General features: G+C 46.1%; 2 protein-coding genes and 1 long non-coding RNA gene across 17 annotated transcripts; 1 reads left to right on the top strand and 2 right to left on the bottom strand.

Moving 5' to 3' along the window:
• Positions 1–139: 139 nt before the first annotated feature.
• On the bottom strand, positions 140–6,291 carry LOC136550897 (uncharacterized). 14 transcript variants are annotated; one of them, XR_010782398.1, is made up of 7 exons: positions 5,780–6,291; positions 5,510–5,662; positions 5,323–5,428; positions 5,132–5,250; positions 4,940–4,993; positions 1,177–1,336; positions 140–746 (listed from the first exon to the last, which is right to left on the bottom strand). XR_010782398.1 is itself a non-coding variant. In XM_066542480.1 (6 exons), exons 1-5 carry the CDS (start codon positions 6,162–6,164, stop codon positions 4,982–4,984), a joined length of 771 nt encoding a protein of 256 aa, XP_066398577.1. In that variant the 5' UTR covers positions 6,165–6,291; the 3' UTR covers positions 781–1,234; positions 4,940–4,981. The 14 variants fall into 14 exon arrangements, 3 of the variants coding, with proteins under 3 accessions (XP_066398577.1, XP_066398576.1, XP_066398574.1); XR_010782395.1 differs by having other exon boundaries at positions 4,940–4,999; positions 5,132–5,246; XR_010782393.1 differs by having other exon boundaries at positions 5,132–5,246.
• A 1,851-nt stretch (positions 6,292–8,142) lies between these two features.
• Positions 8,143–10,840, bottom strand: LOC136549388 (probable inositol transporter 2). The gene is made up of 4 exons (XM_066540632.1): positions 10,572–10,840; positions 10,095–10,165; positions 9,562–10,005; positions 8,143–9,476 (listed from the first exon to the last, which is right to left on the bottom strand). Exons 1-4 carry the CDS (start codon positions 10,702–10,704, stop codon positions 8,337–8,339), a joined length of 1,788 nt encoding a protein of 595 aa, XP_066396729.1. The 5' UTR covers positions 10,705–10,840; the 3' UTR covers positions 8,143–8,336.
• Positions 10,841–12,050: 1,210 nt separating this feature from the next.
• LOC136550896 (uncharacterized) lies at positions 12,051–13,841 on the top strand. Of its 2 annotated transcripts, XR_010782389.1 has the most exons (5): positions 12,051–12,547; positions 12,611–12,724; positions 12,813–12,994; positions 13,380–13,463; positions 13,568–13,841. It is a non-coding gene; the product is annotated as an uncharacterized lncRNA (long non-coding RNA). The 2 variants fall into 2 exon arrangements; XR_010782388.1 differs by lacking the exons at positions 13,380–13,463; positions 13,568–13,841 and having other exon boundaries at positions 12,813–13,373.
• Positions 13,842–18,887: the final 5,046 nt, after the last annotated feature.

The raw sequence follows: 18,887 nt of genomic DNA, 5'->3' as shown, positions 1-18,887 counted from the left end.
TGGGGGAATCCTTGCTCTTTGTACAGACTTTCACAATATTCTGATAGCATCCGAGCTCAATTTGACCCGCCATGCTACTACATGTACATTGCGTACTACTCCCTTGCAGTGGCAAATCTAGGATTTTTATCTTAGGGTGTGCTGACAAAAAAAAATTGTATACAATTCGGTAAATTCAATTTAACAATTTAGTAACAATTATAAAATTTACAACAAAATTGGGTATATATACACTAAGTATCACGATTGTGGCAGAACCGCCTAATCTAATGCCCCCCAGGAATACTTGTCTTCTATTAGACACTAAGTACTCAAGAGATGACATCAAATTACGCACTTCCATCGAGCACACCCCAAGGGAGAACCTGAAAATCCACATTTTTTCTATCAGGATCACAAATGAGAGAATAAAGCTTATGTCATTATTAACCATTTCTTCCGTCACTTTTGATACAACATCAGAATATAGTATTTATTGTTTTAACAGCGAAATATAATTATGTTATCAGAGTTATGAACAATTTAATTTAACAGCGGAATGTAAATATGTGATCAGAGTTACAGCGAAAATAAATATCTATTCACGACATGATGAAGCATTGATATATAAACTATGACAACAGATTATAAAACTTCTATTTACAAAACATTTAGTGAGAAGACAATGATCGCAGCGTAAAAAATACTCTCTGAGCCCACTAGAAGGAATCCACACACAAGAGTTAGCTCTAACATCCGTCTATCACCTGCAACAGGAGGAAATAAAACCCTGAGTATTCAATTGTACTCAGCAATACTTACCCGACAGGTGAAAAGAAAAGACTCAAAGGATATGCAAGGCTATCTGGCTTGTGGGTATATTGCATCTGCAGAAAGCATTACTAAGCGTGCGTCCTTATATTCAATTTTATTAGCAGTCAGCATTAGTTCATTAACTAATCATTCTATGTAAGCACCTATGCTACTTTTAAGCAGGTGGTAAGCAATCAAAATCATTTTACCATCTTTCATCTTTCAGTTCTTACTACGGTGCTAGAGTGTAGACAAGCCGTACTGGATCGCCCGGCGATTCACGAATCAATGTGCCCAGCTGTGGGTTTCATTCAACTCCTTAAAACTTAATGCACAAATATAATTTAAAGTGCAGAAAAATAGGAGTTATGCACCGGGGCTTGCCTGGATATGATATATACTAAAAAGTTAGTATCTGCATCTTCGGATCATTCACCATCACCTGAATAGAAAGCCCATTGCATCATCTCCTAGAGATAATACCATTACACCATCTTCAAATTTCTAATCATCATTTAATAGACCCGTTGATCCATCATCGTACCTATATGATATGCATTGATGCAAATGATGCAACAAATAATTAATAAGGCAACAACAATTCTTAAAATAGAACACATTCCAAACTAACGAGCTAGCTAAATGACTAACCAACTAGGCTAAGTATCAACTTGATCAAGCAAGGCATCATTTCCAACAACCAGTGTTTAGCTTCGTAAACCCAAGTTTCTCTTTACTTCTTTTCATGATTTAATATACTCAAAACTATGGTACATTAGCTACCCTAGTAAACTAATTATTCTGAGGCTAGGAAAATTACAGAGAGCATATAACAATACTACTAAGCTATTGTAAAATTTTTAGGGCTAGTGCTATTACCATTTTAGCACAAAAAATCTCACAATTAAAATCATACTAAAACTAAGTATTTCAAAATAATAGAGCGACCCTAAAAATAGTATAAATTTTATGAACCAAATACACTAACAGATAGATCATGAATTTAAGAATCTAACAAAATTTATTTAATATTTTTTGGACAACTACACAAATTTATATTGATCTTACAAGTTTATTTTCCAAACTAAATTAGCAATTGCTTTAGAAAACTAAAGGGGCCAGCGGCAACCAAATCGACCCAGCAACCCGCTGTGGCCCACACGAGGGCACGACCGCGCTTGGCACAGACGGCCCAGCAACGACCCAAGGCGGGGAGCCCACGCACACGTTTGCGTACTTTGCAAGAGGACCCCCTAGCTTATTTAATTTCTACGCGACGATCTCGGGCACTATTTCACTAGAGACAGGTTTCGCAGCAAGCATCCCCAACAACTTCATCTCCTCAACGAGCTGGTCCTCACCGGCCTGCGCACGATGGCGCGGCTCTGGCCAGCACTACACCCCTACGCTGGACCGCAGAGCGAGGCGCCAGTTAACCAAGCAGGCCGACGAGTGCCGCGAGGCCAAGTCGAACTCCTGGACGGCGATTGGGAGATAAACAATGGTTCCAGCGCTCCGCCCGCGCTACCGAGCCACCCGCCACAGTGGCGCGAGCGCACTGACGTCCTAGGATACTAACGGAGAGGTAGAGTCAGCGGGGAAGCAGCAGGGGCTCACCGCGGTCCGCGCTGTGGTGGCGGCGGATGTAGGGGAGGGCCGAGGTGACCTGGCCACGTGTGCACGAGCACGGTGGTGGTGCTCCGAGAAAGACAACGCGCCACCGCGCCACCGACGAGAACCCTGACCAAAATAAGACGAGCACCAGCCCAAGGGGTCAAGACAAGCTCTGAAACACTGTCAATTGAACCTTTATCGATGGGTTAGGGCTCACCCCCAATTCGTGCTCTGCTCCGAGTGAGATGACCGGTGGCTCGAAGAATTTCCGAACCCAGCCGACCAGAGCGAATTGAGAGGCTCGAGCGGGTCAACAGGCTAGCATACCTCCAATCCTCGCTACGGGAACACGGAATCAAAGTGAGATGTCACGAATCGCGCGCACAGGCATACGCCACGGTGCGCTCCGTTGGAGGCAATGCAGGCGAGGCAGCGGCTCACGGATTGGGCAACCACGACCCGGGTTCCGTTAAATGAGCAGAAACAGCAACATGGTGTGGCACCGAGGGAGCATGCCACGAGTTGCCGAGACAGGACCACTTAGCCTTGTCCGAGAGCGGGCGACGGAAGCGGAACAGTGAGCGCGCGGGAAGAGCATTGATACCCCGACAAGGCAGTAGCTCAACGAGACAGTGAAGGGTGGCAATTACTTCACGGTAAGTGGCTCGTGCGGTGAGGAAAGAAGCAAGTCGCACTGACGGCAGCCGCTGTGGCGTCAGCCTGGCCCGGCGTGCGATCAACCGCAACAAGGTCGGCCAACGACAGTGACCCTAGCCAGGGCAGCCAACGGCAACAACGCGCTCGTGTGGCGACCGCACGACAACAGAAAAGGCGGGCGTGGGACATGCGTGTTGGATGCCTGAATGCGACGGCGCAACGTTGTGGGCGCGGTGACCACGGCCACAGGGCTGAACGGCCAAAACCAATGTCGTGCAAGCTTTTTAAAGATAAACAAAAACAGTAATCGTCTCGGTCTAAGGTTCAACCACTTATGCTAGGTCAAAGCCAACACTACCTGGTCCCTAACAAGACAATCGTTATGCTTAAAGAACAACTAGAGAAAAAGATAAACGAGTGTCAAGATGAGCTCATCACTGAAATGTCAGTTCGCGATCCGAGAGCCAAAAACATGCTTCCAACGCATTCCAGCGAAGTTTGGCCAATTTTAGAGTGAGCATCGTGACTCTTAATGCAACTACGACTTGTCCCATGCTCAAGTACTCACTCCGATGCAACCAACTGTGCAAAAGCATAACATTAGTGTTGAGGTATATTTGTCGAAATTTAAATGCCAACATAGCGTTGTCTATTATCGTTTCCGACTTAGAAAATTATAGCTTTTAGTTTTGAACTAACATCCAATAGCGCTTTTGCCGAAATTTTTAATATGCCTAAACCTAATTAAGTTCAACCACTAGGCATTTCATACACTAGTCCACAGGTCATACTAACTTGTAGAAACAAAACATCTAAGAACTACTTAACTAGTTAGTTCAATATAACTCGCCACGAATGATACTTTTAAACATAAATTCAAGCGTTTGCCGTATTAACGAAATTCGATCTTTGAGCTATCAAAAATACCATGGAACAACACCTATTCACCAAATCAACAGTTACATTTTCATCTACTAAACGTGCACTTCAAATTTTATTTAAGTACCAATTACAAGTTATATGTTATTTTTGTTTATAAAAATTGTTTTTCATGTTGAATCAAATAAACAAGACATTCGCTATTTAATCGCTATCAGGCATTTTAAGCACTTTCTTCCTACTTTTCCAAAACAAGCCCTAAACAACTTTTGTCCACAAGATTATTTAAAAGTTGTTAAGCACCAAGACAAGTTGACTAACGACACTTATTTGTTTGTTTTATTCTCGAAAGCGAGTCACACAAGATTCGTTTATAATTCCATGTGTGCTTTAAACTTTTAAACCCGAAAACTTGTTTTGCTAATTTTTCTTAGGCATTAACCTAGGTGCTAAGCAAGCTCGTAACACCAGAGGTGTTACAACCAACCCCCCTAAAAAGAATCTCGCCCCGACCTACTCAACAATAAGAACAAAAAAGAAGAGGTTTCTCTTTAGCAGACACCACACAATGTTATTTCACATTTCACAATATAAGAAGAAAAAAGGATACTTCTTTCACAAGCATGGTCTCATTAGAATCTGATTTCAGTGTTTACCAATGCATTCATGAAGTCAAGCTCCCATACTGATGATTGCTTCTATACGGCTTGTTATCAGAAGTGAAATAAATTTTTGATCCGCATTTGGTTGCAGTTTTATAAATACAAGTGCACTACTAGGCAGTAGAAGCAGAAAAAAAACCCTCCATAGTTCCTTAACATACATATGGCTAAGGCAAATTAATGCAAACAAACTTCCCCAGTGATGGAAAAGCAAGAAATCCGGAAGGCATGGCAATCTTAATCATGAGTAATGACACTATATAAAATCCTTTATGTTGGTTCAAAAATAAACATACAGTAAATACAGTTAATGGTAATATCAACTGGGATCACACCTGAGCATGATGGTTTGTATGGCTGTTACTTATCCAGACACATTATCGCCATTGCTGTTACTGTGAAAAAGTCAGTTCTTTTCATTTGCTTTATAAAAAGCAGAGGTAAAACTCCTTTTTTTTTAAAAAAAGTCAGTTCTTCTAATAGATTCAAAGGTGTAATGCTATCGCCACATTATGATGCTTACAAACCTGTGAAATATGATCTTTAATCTTCCCGCTGATGGATTCATCCAATGCCCTCTCGGCAAGCTCATACATCATGAAATGGCCTTCTGGTCCAGCGACTTTCTCCTTCAGCAGATACCTGCCTTAAGGGAACCAATAAAGCAACCAATTTTTTTGCAGTGAACTATAGATTCCACAGCATACACCAAACCAACCTTTGCTGCACTAGGTGTTCGAGCACCTGCTTATTGTTACCAAGAACAGGTTGAGTCTCGTCATTCTCATTCAAACCCACCCGCTTCAACTGATGCCAGAGCTCCTCTGAAATGTGATCGAAACAACTTAGGAACATCAGAGCATGGTGTTTTCCTAACCAAACATAATTTGATCTCCTTTCCTTACCTTCAGGCATTTTGCCACCAGCAAGATGAATAGTGCTAATGACAGCGTAAGCAAAGCCAGACAGATGGGAAGCGCCCTTGTCCTCGACGTACTTGCTGTACACCTCAGGGTCTAAGTTGCTGATCAGAACATAGCTCTTGGCCTCCACGTTAACTAAAGGACATTTCTCAGAAATTTCATCAGTCATTGCCAGCCCGTAACCACAGTGATGACAGATACAGAGGAAAGGAACAAAAGATAAAACAGGAAGAAAGAAAAAGGAGGCCTTACGCTGCGGCTGTGATGGGCGGCCAGAGCGCGTGGCCGGCGTGCGGGTCCTCTGCAGCTCCCTCATCTCGTAGCCGAAGGTGGTGGCGAGCCTGTCCTTGGCCTCGTTGATGACGAGCGTGGGCAGCGCACGCTGGCGGTAGTTCTTGGTGACGATCCCGGTGAGCTCCTCCCGCTTGATGGGGCAGTCGGAGTTCTGGTGCGTCTTGAAGAGCATGTAGCGCATCACCTCCGCCACCAGCTTGTCCTTCTCCTGCAGGACCGGTGGGTCAGACAAACCGTCGAACACCTCGCGGGCGGGCGTTCCGCAGCGCGGAGGGTAGGCGCGCAATGACGTGCGTATCTCCTTGGAGATGTCGATCTGGGCAAGCTCGTCGCTGGTCGCCATCCGGAGGGCGCGGCGAGGGGAGATCTTCGCAGGGCGCGCTCACTGATCCGATGGGAGACGAGAGGGGAACCCTGGGCTGCGCCGCTGAGGGGAAGAGGAGCCGTCGCTTTGGTTGGCGCGAGACGACTCGGTCGAGGGGGGATGTAGAATTTGCGCGCGCGCCTGGGCGGCGCCACCGAAATAGAGGAAGCTAGCTGGGCATGGCTGTCTGTTGGGCCATGTAAGGCCCAGTTTAGAGGCCATTTGGGCTTTGAGAAAGCTGCCTTGTGCTTCTTTTTACTTTTCTTTTCTTCAATTCAAATTCAATAACCATCTCATCTCAAGACGTTTGTCAAAAAAAATCTTATCTCAAGACTGGCAAAATTGAAAATACGAGTTACTAAGCTGAATAATCGAATCTAGTGAATAGGTTACATCACAAGAAACTAATACACTTTTAATATACTTTGTTATCAAACCCAATATGATTTGAAAATATAGAGTACTTAGGTTTTGTTTGGAACAACTTCTCTAGCAGTTTCATAAGTTGTTTGTAACTTTTTCTTTACCAATCTGATAATTTTCAAAAAAAATCCACAAGTAGAGTCCCTGAAAAGAGGAAAAACTAAAGAAACAAGAGAAGGAAATTATGGTTATTTCATTCTTTTTAGCTACCATAGGGAGTTGTTGCCAAACATGTTATCAAAAACAGTTTTGCTTCGCTAGTGGAGTTGAAGTAAAAAAATACTACTCCGCCAATAAAGCAGAGCTATGACAAACAGGTTCTTATAACCGAGAGTTAGAAGTGGGACCGCGTAAGAAGAAGTGTGAGCCGCTAGATGCAAATCCAACAATTAAGAAATTCTGGTGTTGATCGTGGGTATATTTTTTAGAGCAAGCTTTTGTAGGTGTTCCTCCTTTTCATTAAGTAGAAAGCATAGTTTGAGTTACAATATACAAGAAACAGGCTCTAGAAACACAAAAATGAGAAAAGGAATTCGACGCTACTACCTAATACTAATACCTACTGGAGTTCAAAGCTTCAAATGATGTCATCGTTGAAATAGAGGAAGCTAACAGGGCTTGTCTGTATGTTGGGCCAAATAAGGCCCAGTTTAGACGCCATTTGGGCTTGGAGAGTGCTTCTTTTTACTTTTCTTTTCTTCACTTCAATAACCGTCACATCTGAAGATTGGCAACAATGAAAATACGAGTTACTAAGTCGAACAATTGAATCTAGTGGTCAGGTTAACAGGAAACTAATACACTTTTAATATACTTTTTTAGTAAAGCCTATATGATTTGAAAGTACAGAGTACTTAGGTCCCGTTTTGTATAGCTTCTCTAGCAGTTTTGAAGTTTTCTTATCAATTCGATAATTTTTAAACAGCTCCACGAGCAGAGTCCCTAAAAATCCGGTCTCACAGAGGTGGTCGTCGGATGGAGCTGAAAATACCAACTTCTTCTGGCTCCCTCTCACTCTAGTGGTCATAAGCATCCTAGGTGGTCGGATTTGCCCCTAGGCCGAGCGGGGAGGGCACGATTGAAGCCGCAGGGCGTCGGGTCACAGGAGCAAGGCACAGAGAGAGATGGCCACCAGGAGCTAGGCAGGCGCATCGGGGCCGAGAGGATAAGAAGAGAGAAGATGAAGAAGAAATAGGTAAGGACGAAAAAGAAAGAAAGACATTATGGTCATTTCGTTCTTTCTAGCTACCATGGGGACTTATTTTTTGCCAAATGCTTTACCAAAATAGTTTTTCTTCACCCGTGGGAAAACTTTTTAGAGCAATCTTGGCAGGCGTTCTGCGTTTTCGTTAAGTAGAAAGCAGAGTTTGAGTTACAATATACAAGAAACAGCCTCCAGAAACAAAACAAAAAAAATGAGAAAGGAATTCGACGCTACTAGCTAGTACCTACTGGAGTTTAGAGCTTCAAATAATGTCGTTGTTGAAACAGCTCTGCCCGTCTTGCATAGAAGTTGTCACATACGAGTAGTAGGTTTCAGCTAGAATTTCACGAAGTTGTCACATACGAGTAGTAGGCTTCAAATAATGTTATTGAAGGCAGGAGAAGAAATTTTACACTGTCCATGACCAGAAAATGGATGAACCAAGCGCAGAATTTCACGAAGTTGTCGTGTCAGACGGCGTCTACTCCCAAAATGTACTGCCTAGTGCTCTCGAGCAAACAGCCTCAGACGCCAGCGTTCTTGCCACTCTCCTTGCCGTTGCCATCTGTGTCGGCGTCGGCGTCGGCGTCGGCGTGGCGTCGTGGGGCCCAGAACCTGAGCCTGAGCTCGCGGCGCTCGAGCATCTTCTCCACCGCCTCGATTGGGAGCCCCTTGGTCTCCGGCACGCAGACGAGCACGAAGGCGAGCGCGGCCACGGACAGGCCCCCGAAGATGAGGAACGTCCACGACGTCCCGATGGCCTCCGTGAGCGACAGGAACGACTGCGCCACGGCCAGGTTGGACACCCAGTTGGCGGTGGCCGCCGCGCCGCCGCACACGCCGCGGTACCGCAGCGGGTAGATCTCCGAGTTGACGATCCACGGCACGGTGCCCATGCCGGGGGAGAAGAAGATGATGTAGAGCGCCAGCCCCAGCAGCGCCAGCCAGCCGTACCGGCTCGGGCACCCGCGGGTGTACCACAGCCGGCCCTCGCCGTGGCACGCGTCGCGCACCGTGTTGTTGGACACCAGGCACGCGCCCGGGAGCAGCTCGCCGGCGCCCGACGCGCAGAAGCCGCACTCGCTCGAACCCGCCGCCTTGAGGCACCGGGTGCAGTCCCAGAATCCCCCACCGCCGGCCGACGACGAGCGGTAGGACGGGCACGTCAGCGAGCCGTCGAAGTGGGCGGTCTCGGCGGCGCTGACGGCCGGCGAGTGGGACGTGGTCTCGTGGAACACGGCGGTGAGCACGCCGAGGGAGAGGATGACGCCCACGAGGCTGATGACCAGCAGCTTCTTCCGCCCCGTGCGGTCGATGAAGTAGATGCTGACGATGGAGCCGAGCGCGTTGAGGCCGGAGGTGACGAGCGACAGCGCCAGCGCCGTCTGGTTGGACGCGAACCCGGCCAGCTGCACGATCGTGGGGCTGTAGTACATCACCGTGTTGATGCCCACCAGCTGCTGGAACACCTGCAGCCCCACGCCGGCGACCAGCGCCCGGCGCACCGTCGCCGTCCGCACTAGCGCCGCCAGGCTCACCTTCTCCGACGACCCCCGCTCCGTCACCTCCGCCGCCACCGACTCCTTCAGCTCCTCGATCTCCCGCTCCACCTCCTCCGCCGAGTAGATCCGCCGCAGGATCGTCTCTGCTTCGTCCGCCCTCCCCTGTTTCATTTCAATTCAATTCGGAGCAAAAATTGCATCTTTCTTGCTGCAGATGGAGAGAAGAGAAGACAAATGGGAGCTATACCTTTCTGTAGAGCCACCGGGGGGATTCAGGGAGGGCGAGCATGAGGCCGAACTGGACGACGGCGGGGAGCGCGGCAACGCCGAGCATCCACCGCCACGTCCCCGGCGCCTTGGTGAAGGCGAGGTTGATGAGGTAGGCCAGGAACTGGCCGCCAGTGATGAGGAGGGCGTTGGTGCTGACGAGCGCGCCGCGGATCCTGGCGGGCGACGCCTCGGAGATGTAGAGCGGGGAGGTCATGGAGGCCATGCCGACGCCGAGGCCGACGAAGACGCGGCCCACCACCAGCTGCGCGGGCCCCGTGGCCGACGCCATCACCACCGCGCCCGCGAAGAAGAGGAAGTCGGCCACCAGGATCGACGTCCGCCGCCCGAACCGGTCCGTCGTCCACCCGCCGATCGCCGCGCCGATGATCGCGCCGGCCACCGCCATGCTCACGATCATTTCCTGCGCCAGCGATCCTCAGTCCGCATTGTTTCTCGTCGCCAATTGGTCGAATCGCGCCAGGATTAATTTTTTTTTCTTGATTATCTTACCTGCAGCCATGTGTTCCTGTCTACTGAACCGAAGTCGTCACGGATGTAAAGCAGAGCTCCCGAAACGACACCTGCACTCACCCACGCACACAGACACAGAAGCACAGCTCACGTCACTGGTCACTTGCTCACTCACACACGATCTTGTCGAACACTTTTCCTGCAGATACTACTGAAAAATAAAACAGTTCGGCCACCAATAGCGCACTATACGCGGGCTGTTCGTTTTGGTTAGCCGTGCCTTTTAATATTATTTTTCTTTCACACCAAATAAGCCAATAATAATTTCAAACGAACATGATGCTAGTTGGACACGGTCATCATCCGAACTCCTAAAAAGGTCTCGAACTCGATTTTACATACACATGAACAAAAAGGGTCATCTTTCCTTCAGCTGAATTTGGCAGGTGAAGAAATGAAAGTGCAGTGACAAAGGCAGGCAGGCAGGCAGGAAGAAGGACGGGCGCACGCACGCACCGGTGTCGTAGCCGAAGAGGAGGCCGCCGATGCCGGCGGAGAAGGCGAGGCGGAGGACGTAGGGGTTCCTCCACGAGAGGGAGAAGCACTCCTTGAAGGCGGAGCCGTCGAACTCGTGCGCGCCGCCCTCCATGGCCAAGGCTGACGGCTCCTTCCTCACTTCCCCTCCCTCCGGCGGTCCACGTCCACCCACCTTATCCTTCTTCTTGGACTGCTCAATCAGCTCCCAATCACAAATAAGGTTTCGAGTTTGGACTGGTATGCGTGTGTGCGTATATATGTATGTATGTATATATTTACAAGAGAGACTGATAAAGCCGAGAAGATTCCGGGGCCGAATTGACCCCAAGGGCGTGCTGTCCACTTGCAGCTTTGACTACATGATGGGGACGCTCTGATGATGATTAGACGGAAAATAACAGCCACCGATTGGTAGTCTATTGTATATCTACCCTACTAATGCACCAAGTTTTCTTCGTTTGGTCCAGCCAGAAAAACGTCCCCCGCTGAGATGGTCATCCTAAATGCACCCAAAAATTATACACACAAAACCAACCACATCCGAATCAACCGCCCAGATCTGTCTTCAATATTCTCTCTCATTACTCACGCACGATCCAACGATCAGCATATTTTGTATGGTATTCCTCCTCCCCCTCCATGCGTCGCGGAAAAAGGAATATTGACGCGAGAAAAATTAAAAAATCCGCGGCTCTTCCCACGTGGAGTCCGCCTCCGCTCGATCTCCTGCCTCCGCACCTACGAAGCCTCGCCGCAGCACGTACGTTGCCTCCGCATACGTTGCTCATCCCTCCTCCATTCCGGTCTTCCTACGTGATTCCCCGCCGGCTCCAACGTGGATGTGCAGGCCGGCTCCATCATCGACGTGCAGGCTGGGCGATCTCGATCGTGGGCAGCACAAGTCCGGGCGGCGGGTGGCTGCGCTGCGCTGCGTGCCTGCGCCTGAGACGCGCAGAATCGAGGGCCGCGTCGGGGACGCTCGCGCAGAGAGAAAGAGGTCGAGGTGGGAGGCGGACGGGTAGCGCGCTAGTGCGGCGGGAAGGAGATCCGCGCGGAGCATCCGGCTGTGCCGGGAGTCCACGACATGGCAGGCGTGGGAGCACGCGGGTCGGCCAAGGCCGCGCAGTCCAAGACCAGGAAGAGCGGGTCCGAGGGGCGTGGCGGCGGCGCTCGGGGTGCCTGTGTTGCTAGGGTACCGCCGCGGCCATTCTAAACTGCACTCCCTGAATTTCATCCTGTTTCCATGATTTTCTCTAAAGAAGAGTAACGCAGGTAATAGATGATATATTGTGCCTTGCTCCATTCTAAACTTCACTCCATGATTTCTTCTGTTGTTTTCTCGACGCAAGCCACTACTGCACATACCCATCATACAAAAAATGCTTCGAGGTGAATTGATTAAAGTGCCATATTAAATAAATTTTGGAAAGGTTTAAACGACGCCCAATGATCCAAGCCTACGCAGCGCATGCCTCGTATTGCAGCGCATGTCGTCGTGAGGTCCAAACTATCTAGCTATTTGGGGCACTGCCGATTTCTTATGTCTCGGATTTTGTTGCTTAGTACAATATTGCTTGTCTTTGTAATCCACTTCTGACTGAAGGATTGATCCCAGATTAAAAATGTATGCAGGAGGCATCACAATTCAAGGTTAAATAATCATGTCTGAATAAATAAAATTGGGTTCAACAACCATGTAGTAGACATTGAATTTTCCAGATCAATGCCTGTTCAACATTCCCAATTCTTGGTGATACTTCATGGACGGTGGTGGCTCGGGAGGATGAGGCCGCGACGGTGGCGGCCTCCTTCGTCGTCCACTCCGCGTGCTTGTCGCCATTGCCACATCAAGGAACTGCCGGCTTGTGTGAACTCGCCACATGTTCGTTTCAGCTTCTCATGCAATCCTAATGGCACTACAGTACAAGAGTTCAATGTTGAGTCCTATTGTTTCGGTATCTATTTTCTTCCTAGTCTGGTCTGGGATTGATGATGTATTTTCTTCTGAATCTGTCTAGGATTAACGAGCCCTGTTTCGTTGTGGCTAACTAATGATTGTCGTAGGCACTTGTAGTAACATGGATGAAATGATCGATTCATGTGGTGATTTTGCTGGAAGGAGTTCAGGAAATGTATGATTCGAAAATTTGTTACTTCAATCCATCAGTCAATTCAAAAATTTGTGGTTGGTTATGAAATTTTTGTTTCTCATGTTTGTAGCTTTGTGAATTGCATATTGGTAAATGGAGGTTCCAGTCTGATGCAGCAGTGGTGACAAGAGGAGGCCACCAGCGGAAGTCAGTGGTGACAAGAGGAGGTCACCAGTGGAAGTCACATCCGAGACCTCCTGCCTGGCCCATGGATCTCTGAATCCAGGATATCAATGACATCTTGCCTTGCTGGTAAATGCAAAAGTTCCTTCCTTCCCCTCAAATTTTTGGCTCCCATTGCAACGCAGGTAAATGCAAAAGTTCCTTGTCCTTGTCATAATCAGGGAGGTGTGCTTCACGTCAAAGCCATAGATCACCACAACATGCTAACGTATAGAACACTCTGCAAATCTCCTCTGTCCAAATATAGAACGCTCTGTGCAAATCTCCTCTGTCCAAATATAGAACACGTCAAAGCCATAGATCACCACAACATTTTAAATACTTTTACGGTTTATGGCTTGGTAAAAGAAGAATCTGCTTGAACTATAGAACACTCTGCAAATCTCCTCTGTCCAAATATATCTCTATCAGTTATACGTGAAGATTTACTACATCTTTCTCTTGTCTTCTGAAGGTTGCATCAGCAATAATAATAACTTGTAGGCTGGACTCTCAGTAACAGGCGAGCTCTCGAGGCAATGACAAACAGCACAAACATGTACTACTTAATTAACACAAGATTTCGGTGACCGCATATTCTAGAACTGTTGCTGTTCAGCACAGGGTTTCTATTAACAGTCATATTGTATCTTTTTCCATCAGGAATTACAGTTGCTGAGTATTTCCATGATATGGGCCACAACATCAGTATTGTATCCTGGGAAACTAGATTTTGTGTGTACCATGATGATTGTGGTACTACAGGCTTTCAGCTACCATGGTCGCCACTGGACATTGTTTGTTAGAAACAAAGAACAATGTGTGGGGGCAGCAGGCCATGGTCATGGTCGATCGCATGCATGATTAAGCGGGCTTTGTTCAACATTGATAGTACCTCTGCCTGCATCGTATTTGGTCGTTTATATGTGCATCCCTAAAAAAAACACCGTGGCGTTAGCACGAGCACTATACTAGTACTAGGATAAGGCATCTCATCTTATTTGCTGCGGCCCCGGCTGATGTGCAGAACAAATGGGACTGCACCTGTTTTCTGCGCCTGCTCTTTTGTAGAGTGTACTAGCAACAAAACACACACACACACACACACACACACACACACACACACACACACACACACACACATATATATATATATATATATATATATATATATATATATATATATATATATATATATATATATATATATATATATATATATATATATATATATATATATAGGGACGTTCCTACTTGTCCATCTCATTGTACCAAAAATGGGTATCGACGCCCCGATGTTAATAGAGGTCTATTTCTCACCTGTTCGATTTTGGCCATTGGAACTCTTAAACCAAAAAAAATCTTTGATCATACAATTATCAAAACCGTTTGCTTGTGTCATCTAGCTGCTTTGAAGGTGGGTTTTGCTTTCGTGGACAACACATAGCAGCGAGGCCCCATGCTAGGCCTATCTCTCTCTCCTCTTTGCCTGCCCTCTCTCTCGGTCTCTATGTCTCTTCCCCAAGACATCGCCTCACGCCCTCTCTCATGAATCATACTATGCCTATAGGCCGATGGATCCGGCAAGCTCATGCTCTGCCTGCATTGTCTTGTTCCAGGTGATCCAACGGGGTATGGCATTGGCACGTGCCGCCTCGGCCGGTGGATCTGATGAGGTTGCGCTCGAGTGATCCAACAAGGCTATGTGGTGGTGGCTCGACCAGGGGGGGTGGCCCTGAGAAGAATATGTGCTCCTAGGGAGACGTGGAGGAGGCGTCCTGGTCGTGATGTCGTGGAGGAGATAGGGAGAGATGGATCGAAGGAGACGAGGGCCACACTCGATCAAGGGCAACACGAAGGGGGCAGCCCCTCAAAGGTGTGGCTTGGCCTATGACGCATATGGGATGTGGCACATCATGGTTTGCCAAGGTCAACAACATGACATCCACACAGTTGTATGCAATTGGACTCGTTGGGGGGACACAGGAACGGTCAAGTGCCTGGAATTGTTCGCAGTGTAGGACCACGGTGACAATGGTTTCAATGTGTCGAAGTGTTAGTGCTGGCCCATCTTGTGATAGAGGGTGGTGCAAGGGAGCCCAAGCATGTGCTTTCAGCCATGGAGCAGTTGTGTTGTGCTGAAGGCGGTTGCAGCGCAGGGGTCGCCAGCGTTAACATTGGGTCCGCGACTATGATGGCATTGTTGTGCCATGTTCGGGCGCCCGACGAGCATGTGTTGGGTGGGTCAACCTAGGGCAAAAGGGCTAAGAATTATGGTGGAGAGAGTGTGAGGATTGTGGCATGAAGAGAGGGAGGGAAGAGGACACATGCATGATAGTCTGCCACACTACCACTGCAGGCACGTTCAGTTGGAGGAGTTGAGGGACGAAGTGGGAAAGAGAGAGAAAAGAGAAACATGAATATCATAGCTCACCACTACCACGTGTCCTTCATGTAAGGAAAGAACACCTTCAAAATACTTGGAAGGCAAGATATGAATGTTTTTGACCATTGGATGATCAAAGATTTCTAGTTTTAGAGTTGATCAAAATCGAACTATGATGGTAGTTCAGATGGTTAAAATGACTTCTCTATTAGAGTTAGGCTGCGTGTACGAGAGTTTATAGGGGATGTTCGGGGTACGCGAGTGAGAATCTTATATGTAGTCGTTGTGTATTGTGTTTCAAAAAGGAGTGTCCAAGCTCAAGGCAGATAGAGAACATGTGAACCTAAACATATGGAAATTCAAGCATCTCAGTCTCTTTGGATTTTTTAGGCGAACATGACGGGGATATCCTCTATTAGGCATTATTAAAAGCAGAAAAGTTCTACAAGAATTGCGCAAGCAACAAAGCAGAAGTAGCTAGAAATATACAAAATTCAAGGGTTATCCGAACATGCTAGTTTTGTCAAGCAACAAGTTATATACATCAAGCAGTCTAGTTTCTACTCCCTCCATTCCCAATTATAAGTTATTTTGGTTTTTCTAGGTGGATAATTTTTTGCTATATATCTAGACATGTTATAGTATCTAGATGCATGTATCTAGAAAAAACTAAAACGACTTATAATTTGGAACATAGAGGTATGAGACATAGGGGAGTATCTTTTATCGTTTTACATAAGTTGAGAATTAGTTTACCTTCTCTCCCATAATTATCACTGAATCAATTACATCAGGAAAAAACAACTCAGGAAATAGTTCATTTCTTTATTTATGTTGAAGATATTAGAAAGAAATTTCCAGTTACTCCTATAAAGCTGATAATAAAAAATGATAATTTTCCAAATAAGCAAAGATTTTCTTGTGCCAAAATGCGATCCAAACTTCGTGAAAAGCAAGATCATGGAAAGGCCCAACGATACGGGCACATGCTGTAAGGTTGGGTGCTCTTGTCGAACAGTGTAAAGCATGCAGTCCAACTGTGTGGCAGGGCTTACCACACTTGTACATGTACTCAGTTGCACGACGCCACCCACATGTCTCTTTGTGGTTTCTAGAGCACAGGACTAGCAAAGCGAGCACCCTTGTCCTCCAAACCGGCGCGTAAAGTGTTAGTGGTACGAATTAAGAATAGACTAATGTTTTTCTTTTCACTGGTGTGGTATGAGAGATTGCCTTTTTCATATGATTGGGCATCAATTGGTGCCAAAGGCGACCCCGGAGGTTAAAGTAAGCGTGGTGTCTCGTTCCTACCATTCCCTGCCTACCAATTTCTCAGCATGGTGGACACAAATTTTAGTAAAAAAAAAAGGATTCCAAATCTATGACATTCACATCATATGAGATAGACATATCTCTTTCAAGACGAAGAGCTACTAACAATTTTGGACTCTACTATGGCCCACGTGCACATGCGCCCATGACTCCGTCCGCACGCCTCCCCTTCGTCCTCCTGCACTCCCCCATAGCCTCCTCACCCCGCCTGGCTCCAACGGTGTCCATGTCGCCTCGGCGGACACCCACGACCACAACCAACCCTAACCCGAGCTCTCTGCTTTAGATCCGGCACGAGAGCCCCCGCCTCAACCCCCTCCCCTGCTCCGGTAGCGTGCTGCCACCTTCCACCACCACCGCGCTTATTGCAACCCCTTCTTCTTCTCCAACTAGATTTACTATGGAAATATATTTTATAATTAATTAATTTAATATACTTATTTTGTATCATAAATATTAGTATTTTTTTATATAACACTGGTAGAGAACCGAGCTTTACTCCCGGTGGGGAACCCCCTCTAGTCCCGGTTCCCCACCCGGGAGCAAGCATCCGGGACTAAAGGGGGGTCCTTTAGTCCCGGGTCAGGAACCGGGACTAAAGAAGGACCTTTAGTCCTGGTGGGTAACACCAACCGGGACTAAAGGTGCCTCCTGACATGCCACGATGGCCGGCACCTTTAGTCCCGGTTGGTAATACGAACCGGGACTAAAGGATTTTTTCTTTTTTCTTTTCTTTTCATTTTTTTGTTTTCTTTTCAAAATAGGTTTTCGAAGTCGTATTGTATGATGCTAATTATACATTTATACGCGCATATAGTATATTTCGGTTCAAGCACAATGAACATATTAAATCACACAATTCAAGCATAGAAATATATATATATATATATATATATATATTTACATGCATGCATGCATATGTGTATTTTACATTATATTATTTCATGTGCATATATTACAAAAGATTGCATTATAGTTGTTGTGACATAACAAGTTTCCTCTCATCCTCTAGCTTGGCTTCAATGGCAGTGTTGGGTCGAAGTAGAACTCGCCCTTGGAATCGATGACCTGCTCATTAAAAAATCCGGCTATAGACTCTTGAATTGCTTTGATTTGGTCTTGCCGTATGACCTTTTCCTCCAACCATCGAGTCTACAGGTTTGAATTAAAGGAAAATAAATTAATATATGTACATATATATATATATAAAGACATAGTAACACAATCAATAATAATAATTAAATGAATATATAGTGTATTTTTAACGTACTTTGAGTCTCTCTGTAGGAGTTCTTTGGGAGAGCACCTTGATAAACTTGCAAACATAGTAACCACAGTAGTTGTTCCCCTGTTCCTGCCTCAGACACCACTTTACGAGAAAAAGATTTGTCATCCAATCTGGTGATCCGGTGAAAGCTATATGTTTAATTAATAAAGATGATGCGATTCAGGGGACTTACTTTCAAAGGGATTACATTCAGTGGCGCTTTGCATTTTTCCATGTGTTGCTTCTCAATAAAGGTTTTCCAAACACTGCCCAATAAAAAATTTGCCACGTCATCAGATATAGTTAATCATCATGTTTGTGTGTATATATAGTTGCTAGAGATCCCGAAATTACCTCTGGATAATATCTATCATATCTTGGTAGTCTTGTTGTGGTTTTCTCATCGAGTCATAGATTATCAAGTGACTTTTCACTAGATCGATGTCCATCAATATCCAGTGATTGCTGCATGTGTTTATAGGATATAACGCATAACACTCATTAATTAACTAGAATCAACATATGAGCCATTAAGGCTATGATCGACATGATTAACACTCACTTGAAGTTATAGGGAAAGAGTATATCCTTCTTGTGGCGTTGGTTCACTAAGAAGTTCATGATGTTACTCTCTGACTCAGACTTCCAATTAGTCATTGGAGTAATTGGGTCTTTGAATACTATATGGGGATCAACAAAACCAATTTCATTGCAGCCTTCCTTTCTGAGCTCTGTCATTGTAAATCTGCATATATATAGTACTTGTTAGGATAATTTATATGCATATACACACATATGATGAGTTTAATAATAGATCGAAAGAATTATTACTTACAGGCAATAGCAGCTAATGATAACTTTGTCCAGAGAGGTCAGGTGGCATAGTTGATGAAATTCTGCAAAGTCAACATACATAACATCATCGCCACGGAACCAATGTTCGTCTCTAATTCTGACACCAACGCAGAAGTCTCCACTGGTAGACGCCTGCATGTACC

Source organism: Miscanthus floridulus, chromosome 4, assembly GCF_019320115.1.
Source record: "Miscanthus floridulus cultivar M001 chromosome 4, ASM1932011v1, whole genome shotgun sequence".
Classification (NCBI taxonomy): domain Eukaryota; kingdom Viridiplantae; phylum Streptophyta; class Magnoliopsida; order Poales; family Poaceae; genus Miscanthus; species Miscanthus floridulus.
This window is presented reverse-complemented; position numbering and strand designations above follow the sequence as displayed.